The following is a 17,634-nucleotide window of genomic DNA, read 5'->3' on the forward strand; positions in this document are numbered from 1 at the left end:
GGCCAGTGGTGTGTTGGCTGAGAGCCAGTACAAACCAACAGAGACACCCCTGACTTGCCCACCCCATAACCCCATCATCACGCCCCTCCACCTCACTGTCTCTCTGTCTGTCTCACTGTCTCCCTGCCATGCTCACACATGCTCTGGGCAGACTTGACTGACCTGCTCTGCTGACGTCAGGAGTGGGGAGATACACACACACACACACGCACACACACACACACACACACGTCCCACATACTCTTCACACACACAGACATGCTGACCAGTCAAATCTCCATGCAGTCTCTCGCTCTCTCTCAGTAAGACATCGTCTCTCAGAGAGGACACATGTTCTATTGATTAAGAGGGAGTCATGAGAAAAGAGGAGTGGTTGTGCTTTATTAAGCATCATGCCAAGTCCCATCAACCCTCCACACACATACTGACTGAGCTGTAGGGGCACGATCGTCTTTCAGCAGGGCCTAGCTAACAGGATCCCCCTTCACTGTTGTCATGGGCACCTAATCCAGCTGTCAGCGCTGCCCCCGTCCTGAAATCACGCTATCCACACACACACACACACACACACACACACACACACACACACACACACACACACACACACACACACACACACACACACACACACACACACACACACACACACACACACACACACACACACACACACACACACACACACACACACACACACGCCCGGCTCATCTGTCCTAGGTGAGTGGTTTATTTGGACTCCTCAGCAGCCGAGGTCAGTGTAGCTAAAGCACCCCCCCCCCTCTCTCACACCCAGCCTTTGAAAAGACCTGACTTTTTCTGTGCTTTCACTTTCTTCACTCTTTCCCCTCTATCTATCCCTCTCTCTCTCTCTCCCTCTCTCTCCCTCTCCCTCTATCGCTCTCTCTCTCTCACTCTCCCCCTCTCTCTCTCTCCCTCTATCGCTCTCTCTCTCTCTCCCTCCCCCTCTCTCTCTCCTCTATCTCTCTCTCTCCCTCTATCGCTCTCTCTCTCTCACTCTCCCCCTCTCTCTCTCTCCCTCTATCGCTCTCTCTCTCTCCCTCTATCGCTCTCTCCCTCTCCCTCTCTCTCTCTCCCTCTCTCTCTCCCTCTATCGCTCTCTCCCTCTCTCTCCCCCTCTCTCTCTCCCCCTCTCTCTCTCCCTCTATCTCTCTCTCTCTCTCTCTCTCTCTCTCTCTCTCTCTCTCTCTCTCTCTCTCTCCCTCTCTCTCTATCATGCTTTCCTCCATCGATTTTTCATCATAGCCCAGGTCCAGTTTAATCTGTCTTGATCAATCTGGGCTCCAGTGCTTTGGGACAAGGACTACGGCAGTGTCTGCAGAGAAAATAGCAGCAGCAGAAGTACAGAGAGAGTCCGGAACGCTGTGTGTCAAAGCAGGCAGACAAATGGAGCACGGTGTCAAATCTAACATGCTGCTGCGGGACAGACCAGGCCAGTTCAGAGCTGTTCTAAAGACTTCCATAGTCTCCTCCTCTACTATAGCAATACCTACAATAGGTCTATTCACCCCTGCTAAAGATAATTTGCCTCACATTGGTTTCAATTATAATTTTGACTTGCTTGGAAAGAATTAAGTGAGATTGAACTAGTGAAAATTAGATGACAATGGCAATCAGACCGGTGAAGAAGGAAAAACATCTGCAACTAAAAAAGTGAGGATAAAAACATCTCAATAACACAGGTCATATAGAGAATGGGATAAAAACATCTCAATAACACAGGTCATATAGAGCGGGCTAAAAACATCTCAATAACACAGGTCATATAGAGCGGGCTAAAAACATCTCAATAACACAGGTCATATAGAGCGGGATAAAAACATCTCAATAACACAGGTCATATAGAGAATGGGCTAAAAACATCTCAATAACACAGGTCATATAGAGCGGGATAAAAACATCTCAATAACACAGGTCATATAGAGCGGGCTAAAAACATCTCAATAACACAGGTCATATAGAGCGGGCTAAAAACATCTCAATAACACAGGTCATATAGAGAATGGGCTAAAAACATCTCAATAACACAGGTCATATAGAGCGGGATAAAAACATCTCAATAACACAGGTCATATAGAGCGGGCTAAAAACATCTCAATAACACAGGTCATATAGAGCGGGATAAAAACATCTCAATAACACAGGTCATATAGAGAATGGGCTAAAAACATCTCAATAACACAGGTCATATAGAGCGGGATAAAAACATCTCAATAACACAGGTCATATAGAGCGGGCTAAAAACATCTCAATAACACAGGTCATATAGAGCGGGATAAAAACATCTCAATAACACAGGTCATATAGAGCGGGATAAAAACATCTCAATAACACAGGTCATATAGAGCGGGCTAAAAACATCTCAATAACACAGGTCATATAGAGAATGGGCTAAAAACATCTCAATAACACAGGTCATATAGAGAATGGGCTAAAAACATCTCAATAACACAGGTCATATAGAGCGGGCTAAAAACATCTCAATAACACAGGTCATATAGAGCGGGATAAAAACATCTCAATAACACAGGTCATATAGAGAATGGGCTAAAAACATCTCAATAACACAGGTCATATAGAGCGGGATAAAAACATCTCAATAACACAGGTCATATAGAGCGGGCTAAAAACATCTCAATAACACAGGTCATATAGAGCGGGCTAAAAACATCTCAATAACACAGGTCATATAGAGCGGGATAAAAACATCTCAATAACACAGGTCATATAGAGAATGGGCTAAAAACATCTCAATAACACAGGTCATATAGAGCGGGCTAAAAACATCTCAATAACACAGGTCATATAGAGCGGGATAAAAACATCTCAATAACACAGGTCATATAGAGCGGGCTAAAAACATCTCAATAACACAGGTCATATAGAGAATGGGCTAAAAACATCTCAATAACACAGGTCATATAGAGCGGGCTAAAAACATCTCAATAACACAGGTCATATAGAGAATGGGCTAAAAACATCTCAATAACACAGGTCATATAGAGCGGGCTAAAAACATCTCAATAACACAGGTCATATAGAGCGGGCTAAAAACATAAATCATTGTGAGAGACAGAGATATCCAATGTGAGATGGGGGTTATAGAAAACATGGCGGATACAGTGTTGGAATGAAGGGGAGGAGCATCAACAGTGACGTCATCAGGTATGAAAACAACAGGAACTGAATCAGGCTGGGGAAGAATTCTTCAACGGAGGGAAGATGAGAAGGATGGAAAAGTGAACATTTAGAGGAGAGCCCCACCCACCCACCCCCACCCCACCCATTTACTGGCCAAAAACATGTTTAATAAGATCTGGTCTGTAGGGAGAAAAACATCGAACAATAACAGTAACAGTATATATACGAGCCCAGGATGTCTGCATGACTGACTGACTTAGGTCTCCATGTTGGTAAACATACAGGCTGTACGTTGTACTGGATCCACTTCTGCCTTTGAAAACAAAAGAGTCAAATAAAGCAGACAGAACCATAAGAAACCGAGAGGGAAATGCTGCTCCGAGGCTCCCAGGTTTAAGGAAGTGCAGTTTTAGTTAGGTATTAGTGGGGGTTCACCCGTTTAGTCTGGTTTAGTGGTTAGTCCAGATTAGTTGAGATATTTCCATTAAAGGGAGACATATTGAAACCACACTTTAACAGTCAGGTGGAACTTCACAGGGGGTTCGAGGTCTGAAAGGGGGAAAAGAAAGGGTCACAGGGACAGACTATGTACAGAACGGTGTCATCTAGGAGTGGGTTGGAATACGTTGTCTGAGATCCATGTTGTTCGTCCCTTCCCACCAACCCCGTGGAGAGATTTCCATTCAACAGTCAGTCACTACTGTTGAAAGGATGCATCTTCCTCCACTGAGTCGGGAAAGGGTTAACTATTCACACCTTTTTTATTCAGTTGTACATTCATTGAATTTAGTTTTATACTAATTGACTGAGTCATCCATTGATGAACCTGCAGTGTAGATACAGTATCTGGAGCCGGTCTCTCATGACGGTGCCCGGGGCTTGCATGAAAGCTCTTTATGCCACGATGTGGCTGTTCGAGTGATAATGCTCACTTGAAATGCAAGTACTGTAGGCCAAACGGGTGCATACTTGAGGAGTAGGGTGGCAGTCTGAAACGGGAAGATCTCAGGGCATAGGTCATAATGAACTGTGAAGGGCCCTCTGAAAGACATCCCTTGAGGAGTAGGGTGGCAGTCTGAAACAGGAAGATGGCGAGGGCATATGGTGATAATGAACTGTGAAGGGCCCTCTGAAAGACATCCCTGAGGAGTAGGGTGGCAGTCTGAAACAGGAAGATGGCGAGGGGCATATGGTGATAATGAACTGTGAAGGGCCCTCTGAAAGACATCCCTTGAGGAGTAGGGTGGCAGTCTGAAACAGGAAGATGGCGAGGGGCATATGGTGATAATGAACTGTGAAGGGCCCTCTGAAAGACATCCCTTGAGGAGTAGGGTGGCAGTCTGAAAAGGAAGATGGCGAGGGGCATATGGTGATAATGAACTGTGAAGGGCCCTCTGAAAGACATCCCTTAACACAGTGAGGAGTAGGGTGGCAGTCTGAAACGGGAAGATGGCGAGGGCATATGGTGATAATGAACTGTGAAGGGCCCTCTGAAAGACATCCCTTGAGGAGTAGGGTGGCAGTCTGAAACGGGAAGATGGCGAGGGGCATATGGTGATAATGAACTGTGAAGGGCCCTCTGAAAGACATCCCTTGAGGAGTAGGGTGGCAGTCTGAAACGGGAAGATGGCAGGGCATATGGTGATAATGAACTGTGAAGGGCCCTCTGAAAGACATCCCTTGAGGAGTAGGGTGGCAGTCTGAAACAGGAAGATAGGGCATATGGTGATAATGAACTGTGAAGGGCCCTCTGAAAGACATCCCTTGAGGAGTAGGGTGGCAGTCCGGGAAACGGGAAGAAGGGGCATATGGTGATAATGAACTGTGAAGGGCCCTCTGAAAGACATCCCTTGAGAGTAGGGTGGCAGTCTGAAACGGGAAGATGGCGAGGGCATATGGTGATAATGAACTGTGAAGGGCCCTCTGAAAGACATCCCTTGAGTAGGGTGGCAGTCGAAACGGGAATCAGGAAGATGATAATGAACTGGAAAACATATGGCAGTCTGGTGATAATATGGTGATAATTGAACTGTGAAGGGCCCTCTGAAAGACATCCCTTGAGTAGGGTGGCAGGGAAACGGGAAGATGGCGAGGGGCATATGGTGATAATGAACTGTGAAGGGCCCTCTGAAAGACATCCCTTGAGGAGTACGGTGGCAGTCTGAAACAGGAAGATGGCGAGGGGCATATGGTGATAATGAACTGTGAAGGGCCCTCTGAAAGACATCCCTTGAGTAGGGTGGCAGTCCGAAACGGGAAGATGGCGAGGGGCATATGGTGATAATGAACTGTGAAGGGCCCACTGAAAGACATCCCTTGAGGAGTACGGTGGCAGTCTGAAACAGGAAGATGGCGAGGGGCATATGGTGATAATGAACTGTGAAGGGCCCTCTGGCAGTCTGAAACAGGAAGATGGGAAAGACATCTGTGAAGGGCCCTCTGAAAGGAGTAGGGTGGCAGTCTGAAACAGGAAGATGGCGAGGGGCATATGGTGATAATGAACTGTGAAGGGCCCTCTGAAAGACATCCCTTGAGGAGTAGGGTGGCAGTCTGAAACAGGAAGATGGCGAGGGGCATATGGTGATAATGAACTGTGAAGGGCCCTCTGAAAGACATCCCTTGAGGAGTAGGGTGGCAGTCTGAGTTAGGAAGATGGCGGGGGCATATGGTGATAATGAACTGTGAAGGGCCCTCTGAAAGACATCCCTTGAGGAGTAGGGTGGCAGTCTGAAACGGGAAGATGGCGAGGGCATATGGTGATAATGAACTGTGAAGGGCCCTCTGAAAGACATCCCTTGAGGAGGGGTGGCAGTCTGAAACAGGAAGATGGCGAGGGCATATGGTGATAATGAACTGTGAAGGGCCCTCTGAAAGACATCCCTTGAGGAGTAGGGTGGCAGTCTGAAACGGGAAGATGGCGAGGGCATATGGTGATAATGAACTGTGAAGGGCCCTCTGAAAGACATCCCTTGAGGAGTAGGGTGGCAGTCTGAAACAGGAAGATGGCGAAGGGGCACTATGGTGATAATGAACTGTGAAGGGCCCTCTGAAAGACATCCCTTGAGGAGTAGGGTGGCAGTCTGAAACAGGAAGATGGCGAGGGGCATATGGTGATAATGAACTGTGAAGGGCCCTCTGAAAGACATCCCTTGAGGAGTAGGGTGGCAGTCTGAAACGGGAAGATGGCGAGGGCATATGGTGATAATGAACTGTGAAGGGCCCTCTGAAAGACATCCCTTGAGGAGTAGGGTGGCAGTCTGAAACGGGAAGATGGCGAGGGGCATATGGTGATAATGAACTGTGAAGGGCCCTCTGAAAGACATCCCTTGAGGAGTAGGGTGGCAGTCTGAAACAGGAAGATGGCGAGGGGCATATGGTGATAATGAACTGTGAAGGGCCCTCTGAAAGACATCCCTTGAGGAGTAGGGTGGCAGTCTGAAACAGGAAGATGGCGAGGGGCATATGGTGATAATGAACTGTGAAGGGCCCTCTGAAAGACATCCCTTGAGGAGTAGGGTGGCAGTCTGAAACGGGAAGATGGCGAGGGGCATATGGTGATAATGAACTGTGAAGGGCCCTCTGAAAGACATCCCTTGAGGAGTACGGTGGCAGTCTGAAACAGGAAGATGGCGAGGGGCATATGGTGATAATGAACTGTGAAGGGCCCTCTGAAAGACATCCCTTGAGTAGGGTGGCAGTCCGAAACGGGAAGATGGCGAGGGGCATATGGTGATAATGAACTGTGAAGGGGAAGATGGCGGTGGCAGTCTGAAACAGGAAGATGGCAGGGCATATGGTGATAATGAACTGTGAAGGGCCCTCTGAAAGACATCCCTTGAGGAGTAGGGTGGCAGTCTGAAACAGGAAGATGGCGAGGGCATATGGTGATAATGAACTGTGAAGGGCCCTCTGAAAGACATCCCTTGAGGAGTACGGTGGCAGTCTGAAACAGGAAGATGGCGAGGGGCATATGGTGATAATGAACTGTGAAGGGCCCTCTGAAAGACATCCCTTGAGGAGTAGGGTGGCAGTCTGAAACAGGAAGATGGCGAGGGGCATATGGTGATAATGAACTGTGAAGGGCCCTCTGAAAGACATCCCTTGAGGAGTAGGGTGGCAGTCTGAAACAGGAAGATGGCGAGGGGCATATGGTGATAATGAACTGTGAAGGGCCCTCTGAAAGACATCCCTTGAGGAGTAGGGTGGCAGTCTGAAACGGGAAGATGGCGAGGGGCATATGGTGATAATGAACTGTGAAGGGCCCTCTGAAAGACATCCCTTGAGGAGTAGGGTGGCAGTCTGAAACGGGAAGATGGCGAGGGGCATATGGTGATAATGAACTGTGAAGGGCCCTCTGAAAGACATCCCTTGAGGAGTAGGGTGGCAGTCTGAAACGGGAAGATGGCGAGGGGCATATGGTGATAATGAACTGTGAAGGGCCCTCTGAAAGACATCCCTTGAGGAGTAGGGTGGCAGTCTGAAACAGGAAGATGGCGAGGGGCATATGGTGATAATGAACTGTGAAGGGCCCTCTGAAAGACATCCCTTGAGGAGTAGGGTGGCAGTCTGAAACGGGAAGATGGCGAGGGGCATATGGTGATAATGAACTGTGAAGGGCCCTCTGAAAGACATCCCTTGAGGAGTAGGGTGGCAGTCTGAAACGGGAAGATGGCGAGGGGCATATGGTGATAATGAACTGTGAAGGGCCCTCTGAAAGACATCCCTTGAGGAGTAGGGTGGCAGTCTGAAACGGGAAGATGGCGAGGGGCATATGGTGATAATGAACTGTGAAGGGCCCTCTGAAAGACATCCCTTGAGGAGTAGGGTGGCAGTCTGAAACAGGAAGATGGCGAGGGGCATATGGTGATAATGAACTGTGAAGGGCCCTCTGAAAGACATCCCTTGAGTAGGGTGGCAGTCTGAAACGGGAAGATGGCGAGGGGCATATGGTGATAATGAACTGTGAAGGGCCCTCTGAAAGACATCCCTTGAGGAGTACGGTGGCAGTCTGAAACAGGAAGATGGCGAGGGGCATATGGTGATAATGAACTGTGAAGGGCCCTCTGAAAGACATCCCTTGAGGAGTAGGGTGGCAGTCTGAAACGGGAAGATGGCGAGGGGCATATGGTGATAATGAACTGTGAAGGGCCCTCTGAAAGACATCCCTTGAGTAGGGTGGCAGTCCGAAACGGGAAGATGGCGAGGGGCATATGGTGATAATGAACTGTGAAGGGCCCTCTGAAAGACATCCCTTGAGGAGTACGGTGGCAGTCTGAAACAGGAAGATGGCGAGGGGCATATGGTGATAATGAACTGTGAAGGGCCCTCTGAAAGACATCCCTTGAGGAGTAGGGTGGCAGTCTGAAACAGGAAGATGGCGAGGGGCATATGGTGATAATGAACTGTGAAGGGCCCTCTGAAAGACATCCCTTGAGGAGTAGGGTGGCAGTCTGAAACGGGAAGATGGCGAGGGCATATGGTGATAATGAACTGTGAAGGGCCCTCTGAAAGACATCCCTTGAGGAGTAGGGTGGCAGTCTGAAACAGGAAGATGGCGAGGGGCATATGGTGATAATGAACTGTGAAGGGCCCTCTGAAAGACATCCCTTGAGGAGTAGGGTGGCAGTCTGAAACAGGAAGATGGCGAGGGCATATGGTGATAATGAACTGTGAAGGGCCCTCTGAAAGACATCCCTTGAGGAGTAGGGTGGCAGTCCGAAACGGGAAGATGGCGAGGGGCATATGGTGATAATGAACTGTGAAGGGCCCTCTGAAAGACATCCCTTGAGGAGTAGGGTGGCAGTCTGAAACGGGAAGATGGCGAGGGCATATGGTGATAATGAACTGTGAAGGGCCCTCTGAAAGACATCCCTTGAGGAGTAGGGTGGCAGTCTGAAACGGGAAGATGGCGAGGGGCATATGGTGATAATGAACTGTGAAGGGCCCTCTGAAAGACATCCCTTGAGGAGTACGGTGGCAGTCTGAAACAGGAAGATGGCGAGGGGCATATGGTGATAATGAACTGTGAAGGGCCCTCTGAAAGACATCCCTTGAGTAGGGTGGCAGTCCGAAACGGGAAGATGGCGAGGGGCATATGGTGATAATGAACTGTGAAGGGCCCTCTGAAAGACATCCCTTGAGGAGTACGGTGGCAGTCTGAAACAGGAAGATGGCGAGGGGCATATGGTGATAATGAACTGTGAAGGGCCCTCTGAAAGCCATCCCTTGAGGAGTAGGGTGGCAGTCTGAAACGGGAAGATGGCGAGGGGCATATGGTGATAATGAACTGTGAAGGGCCCTCTGAAAGACATCCCTTGAGGAGTAGGGTGGCAGTCTGAAACGGGAAGATGGCGAGGGGCATATGGTGATAATGAACTGTGAAGGGCCCTCTGAAAGACATCCCTTGAGGAGTAGGGTGGCAGTCTGAAACGGGAAGATGGCGAGGGGCATATGGTGATAATGAACTGTGAAGGGCCCTCTGAAAGACATCCCTTGAGGAGTAGGGTGGCAGTCTGAAACGGGAAGATGGCGAGGGCATATGGTGATAATGAACTGTGAAGGGCCCTCTGAAAGACATCCCTTGAGGAGTAGGGTGGCAGTCTGAAACAGGAAGATGGCGAGGGCATATGGTGATAATGAACTGTGAAGGGCCCTCTGAAAGACATCCCTTGAGGGAGTAGGGTGGCAGTCTGAAACGGGAAGATGGCGAGGGCATATGGTGATAATGAACTGTGAAGGGCCCTCTGAAAGCCATCCCTTGAGGAGTAGGGTGGCAGTCTGAAACAGGAAGATGGCGAGGGGCATATGGTGATAATGAACTGTGAAGGGCCCTCTGAAAGACATCCCTTGAGGAGTAGGGTGGCAGTCTGAAACGGGAAGATGGCGAGGGGCATATGGTGATAATGAACTGTGAAGGGCCCTCTGAAAGACATCCCTTGAGGTAGTAGGGTGGCAGTCTGAAACGGGAAGATGGCGAGGGCATATGGTGATAATGAACTGTGAAGGGCCCTCTGAAAGACATCCCTTGAGGAGTAGGGTGGCAGTCTGAAACGGGAAGATGGCGAGGGGCATATGGTGATAATGAACTGTGAAGGGCCCTCTGAAAGACATATCTTGAGGAGTAGGGTGGCAGTCTGAAACGGGAAGATGGCGAGGGGCATATGGTGATAATGAACTGTGAAGGGCCCTCTGAAAGACATCCCTTGAGGAGTAGGGTAGCAGTCTGAAACGGGAAGATGGCGAGGGGCATATGGTGATAATGAACTTTGAAGGGCCCTCTGAAAGACATCCCTTGAGGAGTAGGGTGGCAGTCTGAAACGGGAAGATGGCGAGGGGCATATGGTGATAATGAACTGTGAAGGGCCCTCTGAAAGACATCCCTTGAGGAGTAGGGTGGCAGTCTGAAACGGGAAGATGGCGAGGGGCATATGGTGATAATGAACTGTGAAGGGCCCTCTGAAAGACATCCCTTGAGGAGTAGGGTGGCAGTCTGAAACGGGAAGATGGCGAGGGGCATATGGTGATAATGAACTGTGAAGGGCCCTCTGAAAGACATCCCTTGAGGAGTAGGGTGGCAGTCTGAAACGGGAAGATGGCGAGGGCATATGGTGATAATAAACTGTGAAGGGCCCTCTGAAAGACATCCCTTGAGGAGTAGGGTGGCAGTCTGAAACGGGAAGATGGCGAGGGGCATATGGTGATAATGAACTGTGAAGGGCCCTCTGAAAGACATCCCTTGAGGAGTAGGGTGGCAGTCTGAAACGGGAAGATGGCGAGGGGCATATGGTGATAATGAACTGTGAAGAGCCCTCTGAAAGACATCCCTTGAGGAGTAGGGTGGCAGTCTGAAACGGGAAGATGGCGAGGGGCATATGGTGATAATGAACTGTGAAGGGCCCTCTGAAAAGCATCCCTTGAGGAGTACGGCTTCAGATATGTTGGTACTGCAAGGGTCAGGCTAGGAAACGTAACTGGCCAAGGGGACTGAGATGGAAATGATGCCATAGGATGGATGGGATGATAAAGGTCACCAACATTAAAGACGTAGGTGTCTATTCAATCAAACCCGCTATCTGGAAGAAGGCAAGGCAAGCACAGCAGTAGAGTTTATTGAATAAATGAATCCAAAAGCCACATTCTCACAACATAAGATTGATGATTTGTCTTCACCCGGAGACTTCCGGGTGGTGGATTCGATTGAATGAAGCCCTATGTCATCCATTATAGGCAAAGGGACTCTGCAGATAGAGACCCTTCAAAGATACTAGCTGAGATGTTCTCCATGGCAACGCCAAAGATATAATGGGATGGATCTGAAACGCCTCCTCGTGTACTGTCCCTCCAAGCCATGAGTATCATCAGGTGCAAGGAAGGACTGAGGGTGTTTAAAACCTCACAGGAACATTTGCACCTTAATAGTGAACAGTGAAACCGTGTCAAAATGGTCAAAATCCCGAGTTCTTCAAGACCTTTTTCATTGTCCATAAACCTTCCTTTATCTCTAAAGACTCAGCAGTACTTGAGGAGTAGTGCCTGACCACCAGTCTAATCTTTGGAGGGACGTGTAGCTGCCTACAGGAGTAGCTGTTCGTTACTGCGGGAACTCTAGAGAACATGTATCTTCAGCCGAGATGGGCGATGGGGAGAGGTGGGAGCAGGGTTGGAGAAGTTTACCAACGGACTGGGGACCTTGTGGGTGGACATACAGGGTACCAAGGACTTTCATAAAAATAAAAATACAAAATTGAGAGAGAGAGAGAGGGAGAGGAAAGGGGAGGATACAAGCACAAGCGCCATGGCAACACATAGAAAGAGGAAGAAAAGAGTTACCCATAAGTAGCCGCCGTTTCACCCGCTTGTCCACATCAGCTATTGACGTGGCATTGAACTCAGAGCTCTCAATTGCAGCCTCATCTCTCTCTAAAACACAAGTGACAAGGGGACAAACAGTGAGCAGTAAGGTTAATGAGAAGCCCAATGTCCACCGCCCGCTGCCGCCCGAGACGTCAAGTCAAGTCAGCCCCTCTTGGCGTTTGAGCAAAACCAAAGCCAAGAAGCAAGAAGCCATGAAAAGGCGCCAAAATCCCTGTTAGAGTGTTAATCCCAAAAACAAATCCAAAAGTCCCAGATAGCAACAAAAAAAAAGTTTAAATGAGGGTAAGGGTGGGGGTAGGGGACAAAAATAGTAGTTCAAATTAAAAATATAATTTAGCGGGGGTGTGGGGGAGTTGGTTGACGTTGATGTTGTAGCCGTTGCTGTTTCTGTCTTCCATATCAAACGGCCACACACACTCAGCAATGGTTCCCTCACATCCGAAAGGGAGGAAGAGGGGGAGGAGGAAAGGAAGGAGGAGTAGAGGGAAGGATGAGCAAACATGTCCAAGACAAGCTGCACGAGTGTTGGGTAAGAAGCAGGGGGGTGAGGATGACAACAGAAGAAAGGGACAGGGTGACGCCAACGGCTAAGAGGCTATGCTAGCCACCAGATCCAACACACTACAGAGGGAGGGAGCAACTACAAGGACTTCAGAATGACAACATGAAGGGATGAGAGAGAGAAGAAGAGAGAGGAAATCCCGTCCCATCGTGGGCCACAATGGGAGAAGTAAATGGGAGGAGGAATAAATGGGGTTGGGGACTAGTGGGGGGGGGGGGAATGGGCGATGGAGAGGGCATGCATAGAGGAGAGGAGAGGAGAAGGAGGTCGTCTGGGGGCAGCGCTGGTTGCCTGTTTGTCTATGGAACACATCACAACTGGCTTTAACAGTCAACGCTGGAAACCATGTTCCCAAGGGGGGGGTGAGAAGGGAGAGGGGAAAGGTCGGGGATGGGGTTACGTTTAAGATGAACATGCAGATATGCAGCTGAGCATACACAGATATGCATGAGCAAACGCTGTGTTAGAGTGGATGGGCTGGGGTGGTGAGGAGCTCTACTGGGCCCTGGGAAGAGTGGGAGTCTTTCACTGGGACGTCAGAGTCATTAGGCTCTGAATGAGCATCTCTCTCTGAAGAACTGAATGGGGGGACAGGCCAGGGCACTGCCACTCAGTACAATGGAACTAGGACTGTCTTTGATGTACAAAGTACTATGGAGGGGGATTTTGGTGAGGAAGGGGTAACTAAAGCCCCCCCTCTCGGTCACCCCTGGCTTGGCCCGTTACTGGTCTTTCTCAGGCGGTTAGTTTGGGAAGGTTTGGTAGACAAAGTGAAGGACTCTCTGAAGCAGTGTTCACGAATGAATGGAGGCTTTCTGTCTCTCAACTAACGGTTTGTGTGTGTGTGTGTATGAGTGCGTATGTGCATGTATGTGCGTGTGTGTTTGTGCCTGTCTGTGCGTGTGTATATGGGTGACTGTGCGTGTGTATATGGGTGACTGTGCGTATGTATATGGGTGACTGTGCGTGTGTATATGGGTGACTGTGCGTGTGTATATGGGTGACTGTGCGTGTGTATATGGGTGACTGTGCGTGTGTATATGGGTGACTGTGCGTGTGTATATGGGTGGGGTGACTGTGCGTGTGTGTATATGGGTGACTGTGCAATTACGTGCTGGTGTATGGATGTGAGTGCTTGTGAGCGTGTGCATGCTTGAGTGCGAGGGTGTGTGCATGTGTGTATGAGCGTGTGAACGTGTGTGTGTGAGTGGGTGGTTGTGTAAGAAAGGGTGAGGAGGAGGAGGAGGAGGAGGAGGAGAGAGGACCCCAGGACTCTCCTAAGGGGCTACAAGGAATCAACAGTTCTAAGGCCAGTTTAGAGGAGGCCTTCTGAGGGGGGTTGTTTAGACTGGAGCAGAACTTACACAGGAAATAATCACTGAAGAGAGGGAGGAATGAATCCATAGCAGTACACTACAGCTAAGAGGAGAACAGTAACGGTAACCAGTAACGATGCACTGTAAGAAAACAGGAGGACAAGAGTTGGTTGCTATTAATGTAACCGCAATTCAAGGAGGGAAAAATGAAAGAAAATACAAATCTGAACAAAAAAACAAATGTAGAACAGTAGGATCTCCCATGCAGCCGGACAGACAGAAACACAGACAGGCAGAAGGGCTGCGTAGATTAGTGACAGAGGTATGGTGAGGACAAACGGGCGGGCTGACAGACACGGAGAGCGTGTCAGATTGAGAATGCATGCGGCTGGCTGGGATGACGGCATGACGGAGGTGTTATTGAGAAACAGGCAGGGTTTACTGGTCCCTGTTTCTACAGGTGGATGAGGGAGGAGGTGCTGATGGGTGGGGGTGGGTGGATGACGTGGGTTTCGGGGGTTGCCACAGCAACAGGATCTAGTTTGCTTGTTGAGGCCGTTGTACTGTACTGTTAGGGGGAGGGAGGCATATTGCAGGTTGGAGGAGGGGGAGTTGTTTGGAGTGAAGTTTGTTTTTGGTTTGGATGGGTAGCTCTATGTAACGTTAGATCAGGCTGCAACTGAGATGTTCACTCTAATCCTGTATCATTGTTTTATTAGTTCCCCCCAGAGTCTTTAATTGAATTCCCTTTTATAATCTTAATTAAGGATTTAACCCTTTTTGAATTGAATTTGAACATGGATGCTCAGACAAGACAGGCAATCAGTAACTATCACCAGAAAGCAGGAGGAGGTAGGGAGGGAGGAAGAGGAAGAGGAGGAGCACCAGAGACAGCACTACACAAAGGTGGGTCAAAGGTGGGCCCAGTGACAGAGCAGTTGGGACACTCAGACCACAGAGGAGCCTTTCCTCTCACTAGAGAGAAAAAGACACGGGACAGAGGGAGGAGGAGAACAGGGTTTCTCTCTTTCTTTCATTCTTTCGGAGGTTTTCCACTTCTTCCGTGGATGTCGTGGGTCCTCGCATGGCTGGAAAGGAAAAGGTTACGGGAACAAAATGAAGGCAGTTTTGAGATCTGTTTGTGGGGAGAGAGTGTGCTTCTCCAGTGTTGTAGTACAGCAGGAATGACAACACACAGAAAAGGGGTTTATTTGTGACATGACAGAAGACCTGTGTGTGTGTGTGTGTGTGTGTGTGTGTGTGTGTGTGTGTGTGTGTGTGTGTGTGTGTGTGTGTGTGTGTGTGTGTGTGTGTGTGTGTGTGTGTGTGTGTGTGTGTGTGTGTGTGTGTGTGTGTGTGTGTGTGTGTGTGTGTGCGTGTGTTTTAATTCCAGTTAGAACAGGGATTGCAGGGATCATCAACTAGATTCAGCCGCAAATTGACTGCAAATTGACCGCAAGAAACCCAAACATATAGAATATTTGACTAAAACAATCATTTCAAACCTTGCTTACAATTGCATCACGTCTATTATGGGTGGGAATACTTGGGAACAGATTTGCTATATTAAAATCAATTCAAGCTGATTTCCTGGTGTTTTTACAGTCTTATGTCCAACAATGGAAAATAATAATAATAATAAATAAAAAATAATATATATATTTTTTTTTCTCTGAAAACTTTTAGGGCCAAATTAAACCACCCGCAGGACAAATTTGGCCCACGGGCCTTCAGTTGAGGAACCCTGAGGTATTGTGTTCAGTGTCTTGCCTAATCTCAGATGCATCTGAACTTAGTCAACTCCAGAAATGGTTAAACTCCTTCTGGGGGCAAATGTACAGACTTTGACTAACTGGTATAATGTAACACAAGAAAAAGAGTGTGTATCTGCCAATCTGCTTTAGCTTGCCACGGATTTTGCAACTCGGTGGGATAAACCTTGTTTAGGAGCTATGGAGAAACAAGGGAGTCTGTAAATCACTGTCTCGTTACGGACAGACAGACAGACACCGCCAGGCTCCCTTTGGAACACTCCGGGAACGTTCAGGAACGTCTCTGTGCACCAAAAAAAAATTGAAGTATTTATTTTTTTAAAGGCAGAAAAAAAAATACTATTTGGTACGTCCAAGCCTCCACACTTGCCAAATGTGGGACTGGGGTCCGTTGGAAGGAAGGCAAAGAAGAAAAAATAACATGAAAAACTCTTTCACTTACCTGGAACCTCTCATTTATCTTCTGCAAATTCCCCCAGAAAAAAAATCATGAACATTTCCTCTCTGTTCGGCTTCGGAGCCACCATAGCCACGGGATACGGGCCACAATGACAGGCGGGCGTAAAAGTTAGCCATTTGGCAAACAGTGGCATGCAGGCCTGGCGTCTCTCGGGCTGGCGATGGGCATGCGTTACACTGACTTGGCTAGTTTTCCCAGCGTAATGAAGATGATGAATGTGTTTTTCAACTTCTGAGACGTCTCAACTATTCATTTTCCAGTTTCCACCACAGCCCTACCTACTGATCAAACCCCCTCTATTCCTTCTTTCACTCCCTGACACATTAACACACTACTACTACTACACTGACTACTCTGTCGGCAGTCAAAGTGTATGTTTGTCTGGGAGTGTGTATATTGGTACAGGTGTAATTGTGTGATTAAAAGAGAAAGAGAGAGAGAGAAAGAGAGAGAGAAACAGCCAGAGAGAGCGACACATAAAGGAAAGAGACACTGAATGATCATACAACTCCCCTCTACGACATTGCAAATCAGCTATTTTCAACATGCGCTGGAAGCCAGGTTTTTTGAGTACACATTTAGATGGGGAGAATTCTTTACTCCCTCTTCTCCCCATGCCACGATCTCCAAAAACAGGGTGAGCAGTCTTCAGGCCCCAGACAGGAAATAATCACCATCGTCATCATGAAACTCCGGGCGACATTTTCGGGGTGCAACAGAGCACAGATCTGTGTAAAAATACTGTAAAACTCATTATAATCTGTCAGCGGGATTACAGATCGTTGAAGAAAAATGTATAATTGAATCACACTGCCAGATTATAATGAGGTTTACGGTATTTTCACACAGATTTGTGCTCTTTTGCACGCCTAAAATGTCGCCCTCCATCTCTATTCAATTACTCACAGCTTCAAGTTACTCACATCACTTTGTGTATATTTGCAAGAAAAAAAAAATATTTGAGAATGCACTTTAAGGTTGGTTGATTATCTATAAAATGTAAATATGTTACTGCGCTCTCTCTAACGCTCTCTCACTCATCCTGTCCATCTCTCTTGCTCTGTCTCTCTCTCTCTCTTTCTGAATGTATAAGGGGCTCAATCTCTCCCCTCTGTCTTTTGTTGTAAGTGTATAAATAAGACGAGGCCGGGGTAGGGAGAGAGGGCTCAGGGGTGAAGTTAACTCATCCCAAAGCCCTTCTCACCAGTTTCTCTCACACATCTATAACATCTACTGCAAAACATATGAGAAATAATAGAGCTTTAACAGTAATATGTACTCTAATGTGCACTGAGTAACAGTACCAGTCAAAAGTTTGGACACATCTACTCATTCCAGGGTTTTTCTTTATTTTTACTATTTTCATTTTGTAGAATAATAGTGAAGACATCAAAACTATTAAATAACACATATGGAATCATGTAGTAACCAAAACAGTGTTAAACAAATCAAAATAGATTTTAGATTCTTTAAAATAGCCACCCTTTGCCT

General features: G+C 48.0%; 1 protein-coding gene across 5 annotated transcripts in view; it reads right to left on the reverse strand.

The window, feature by feature from the left end:
• Nucleotides 1–17,634, reverse strand: part of LOC124013622 (signal peptide, CUB and EGF-like domain-containing protein 1) — a 146,675-nt gene that overhangs the window by 37,440 nt on the left and 91,601 nt on the right. For 2 of the 5 annotated variants that reach the window (XM_046327953.1, XM_046327954.1), the window contains exons 7-8: nt 16,818–16,871; nt 11,989–12,078 (exon numbers count right to left, since the gene is read on the reverse strand). The exons of 2 other annotated variants lie outside the window; for them this stretch is intronic. In XM_046327953.1, coding sequence (XP_046183909.1) covers nt 11,989–12,078; nt 16,818–16,871 — 144 coding nt within the window. The remainder of the gene's footprint in view (nt 1–11,988; nt 12,079–16,817; nt 16,872–17,634) is intronic. One more of the 5 variants, XM_046327955.1, reaches the window with a different exon arrangement.

Source organism: Oncorhynchus gorbuscha, linkage group LG25 (genome assembly GCF_021184085.1).
Source record: "Oncorhynchus gorbuscha isolate QuinsamMale2020 ecotype Even-year linkage group LG25, OgorEven_v1.0, whole genome shotgun sequence".
In the NCBI taxonomy this organism is placed as follows: Eukaryota; Metazoa; Chordata; class Actinopteri; order Salmoniformes; family Salmonidae; genus Oncorhynchus; species Oncorhynchus gorbuscha.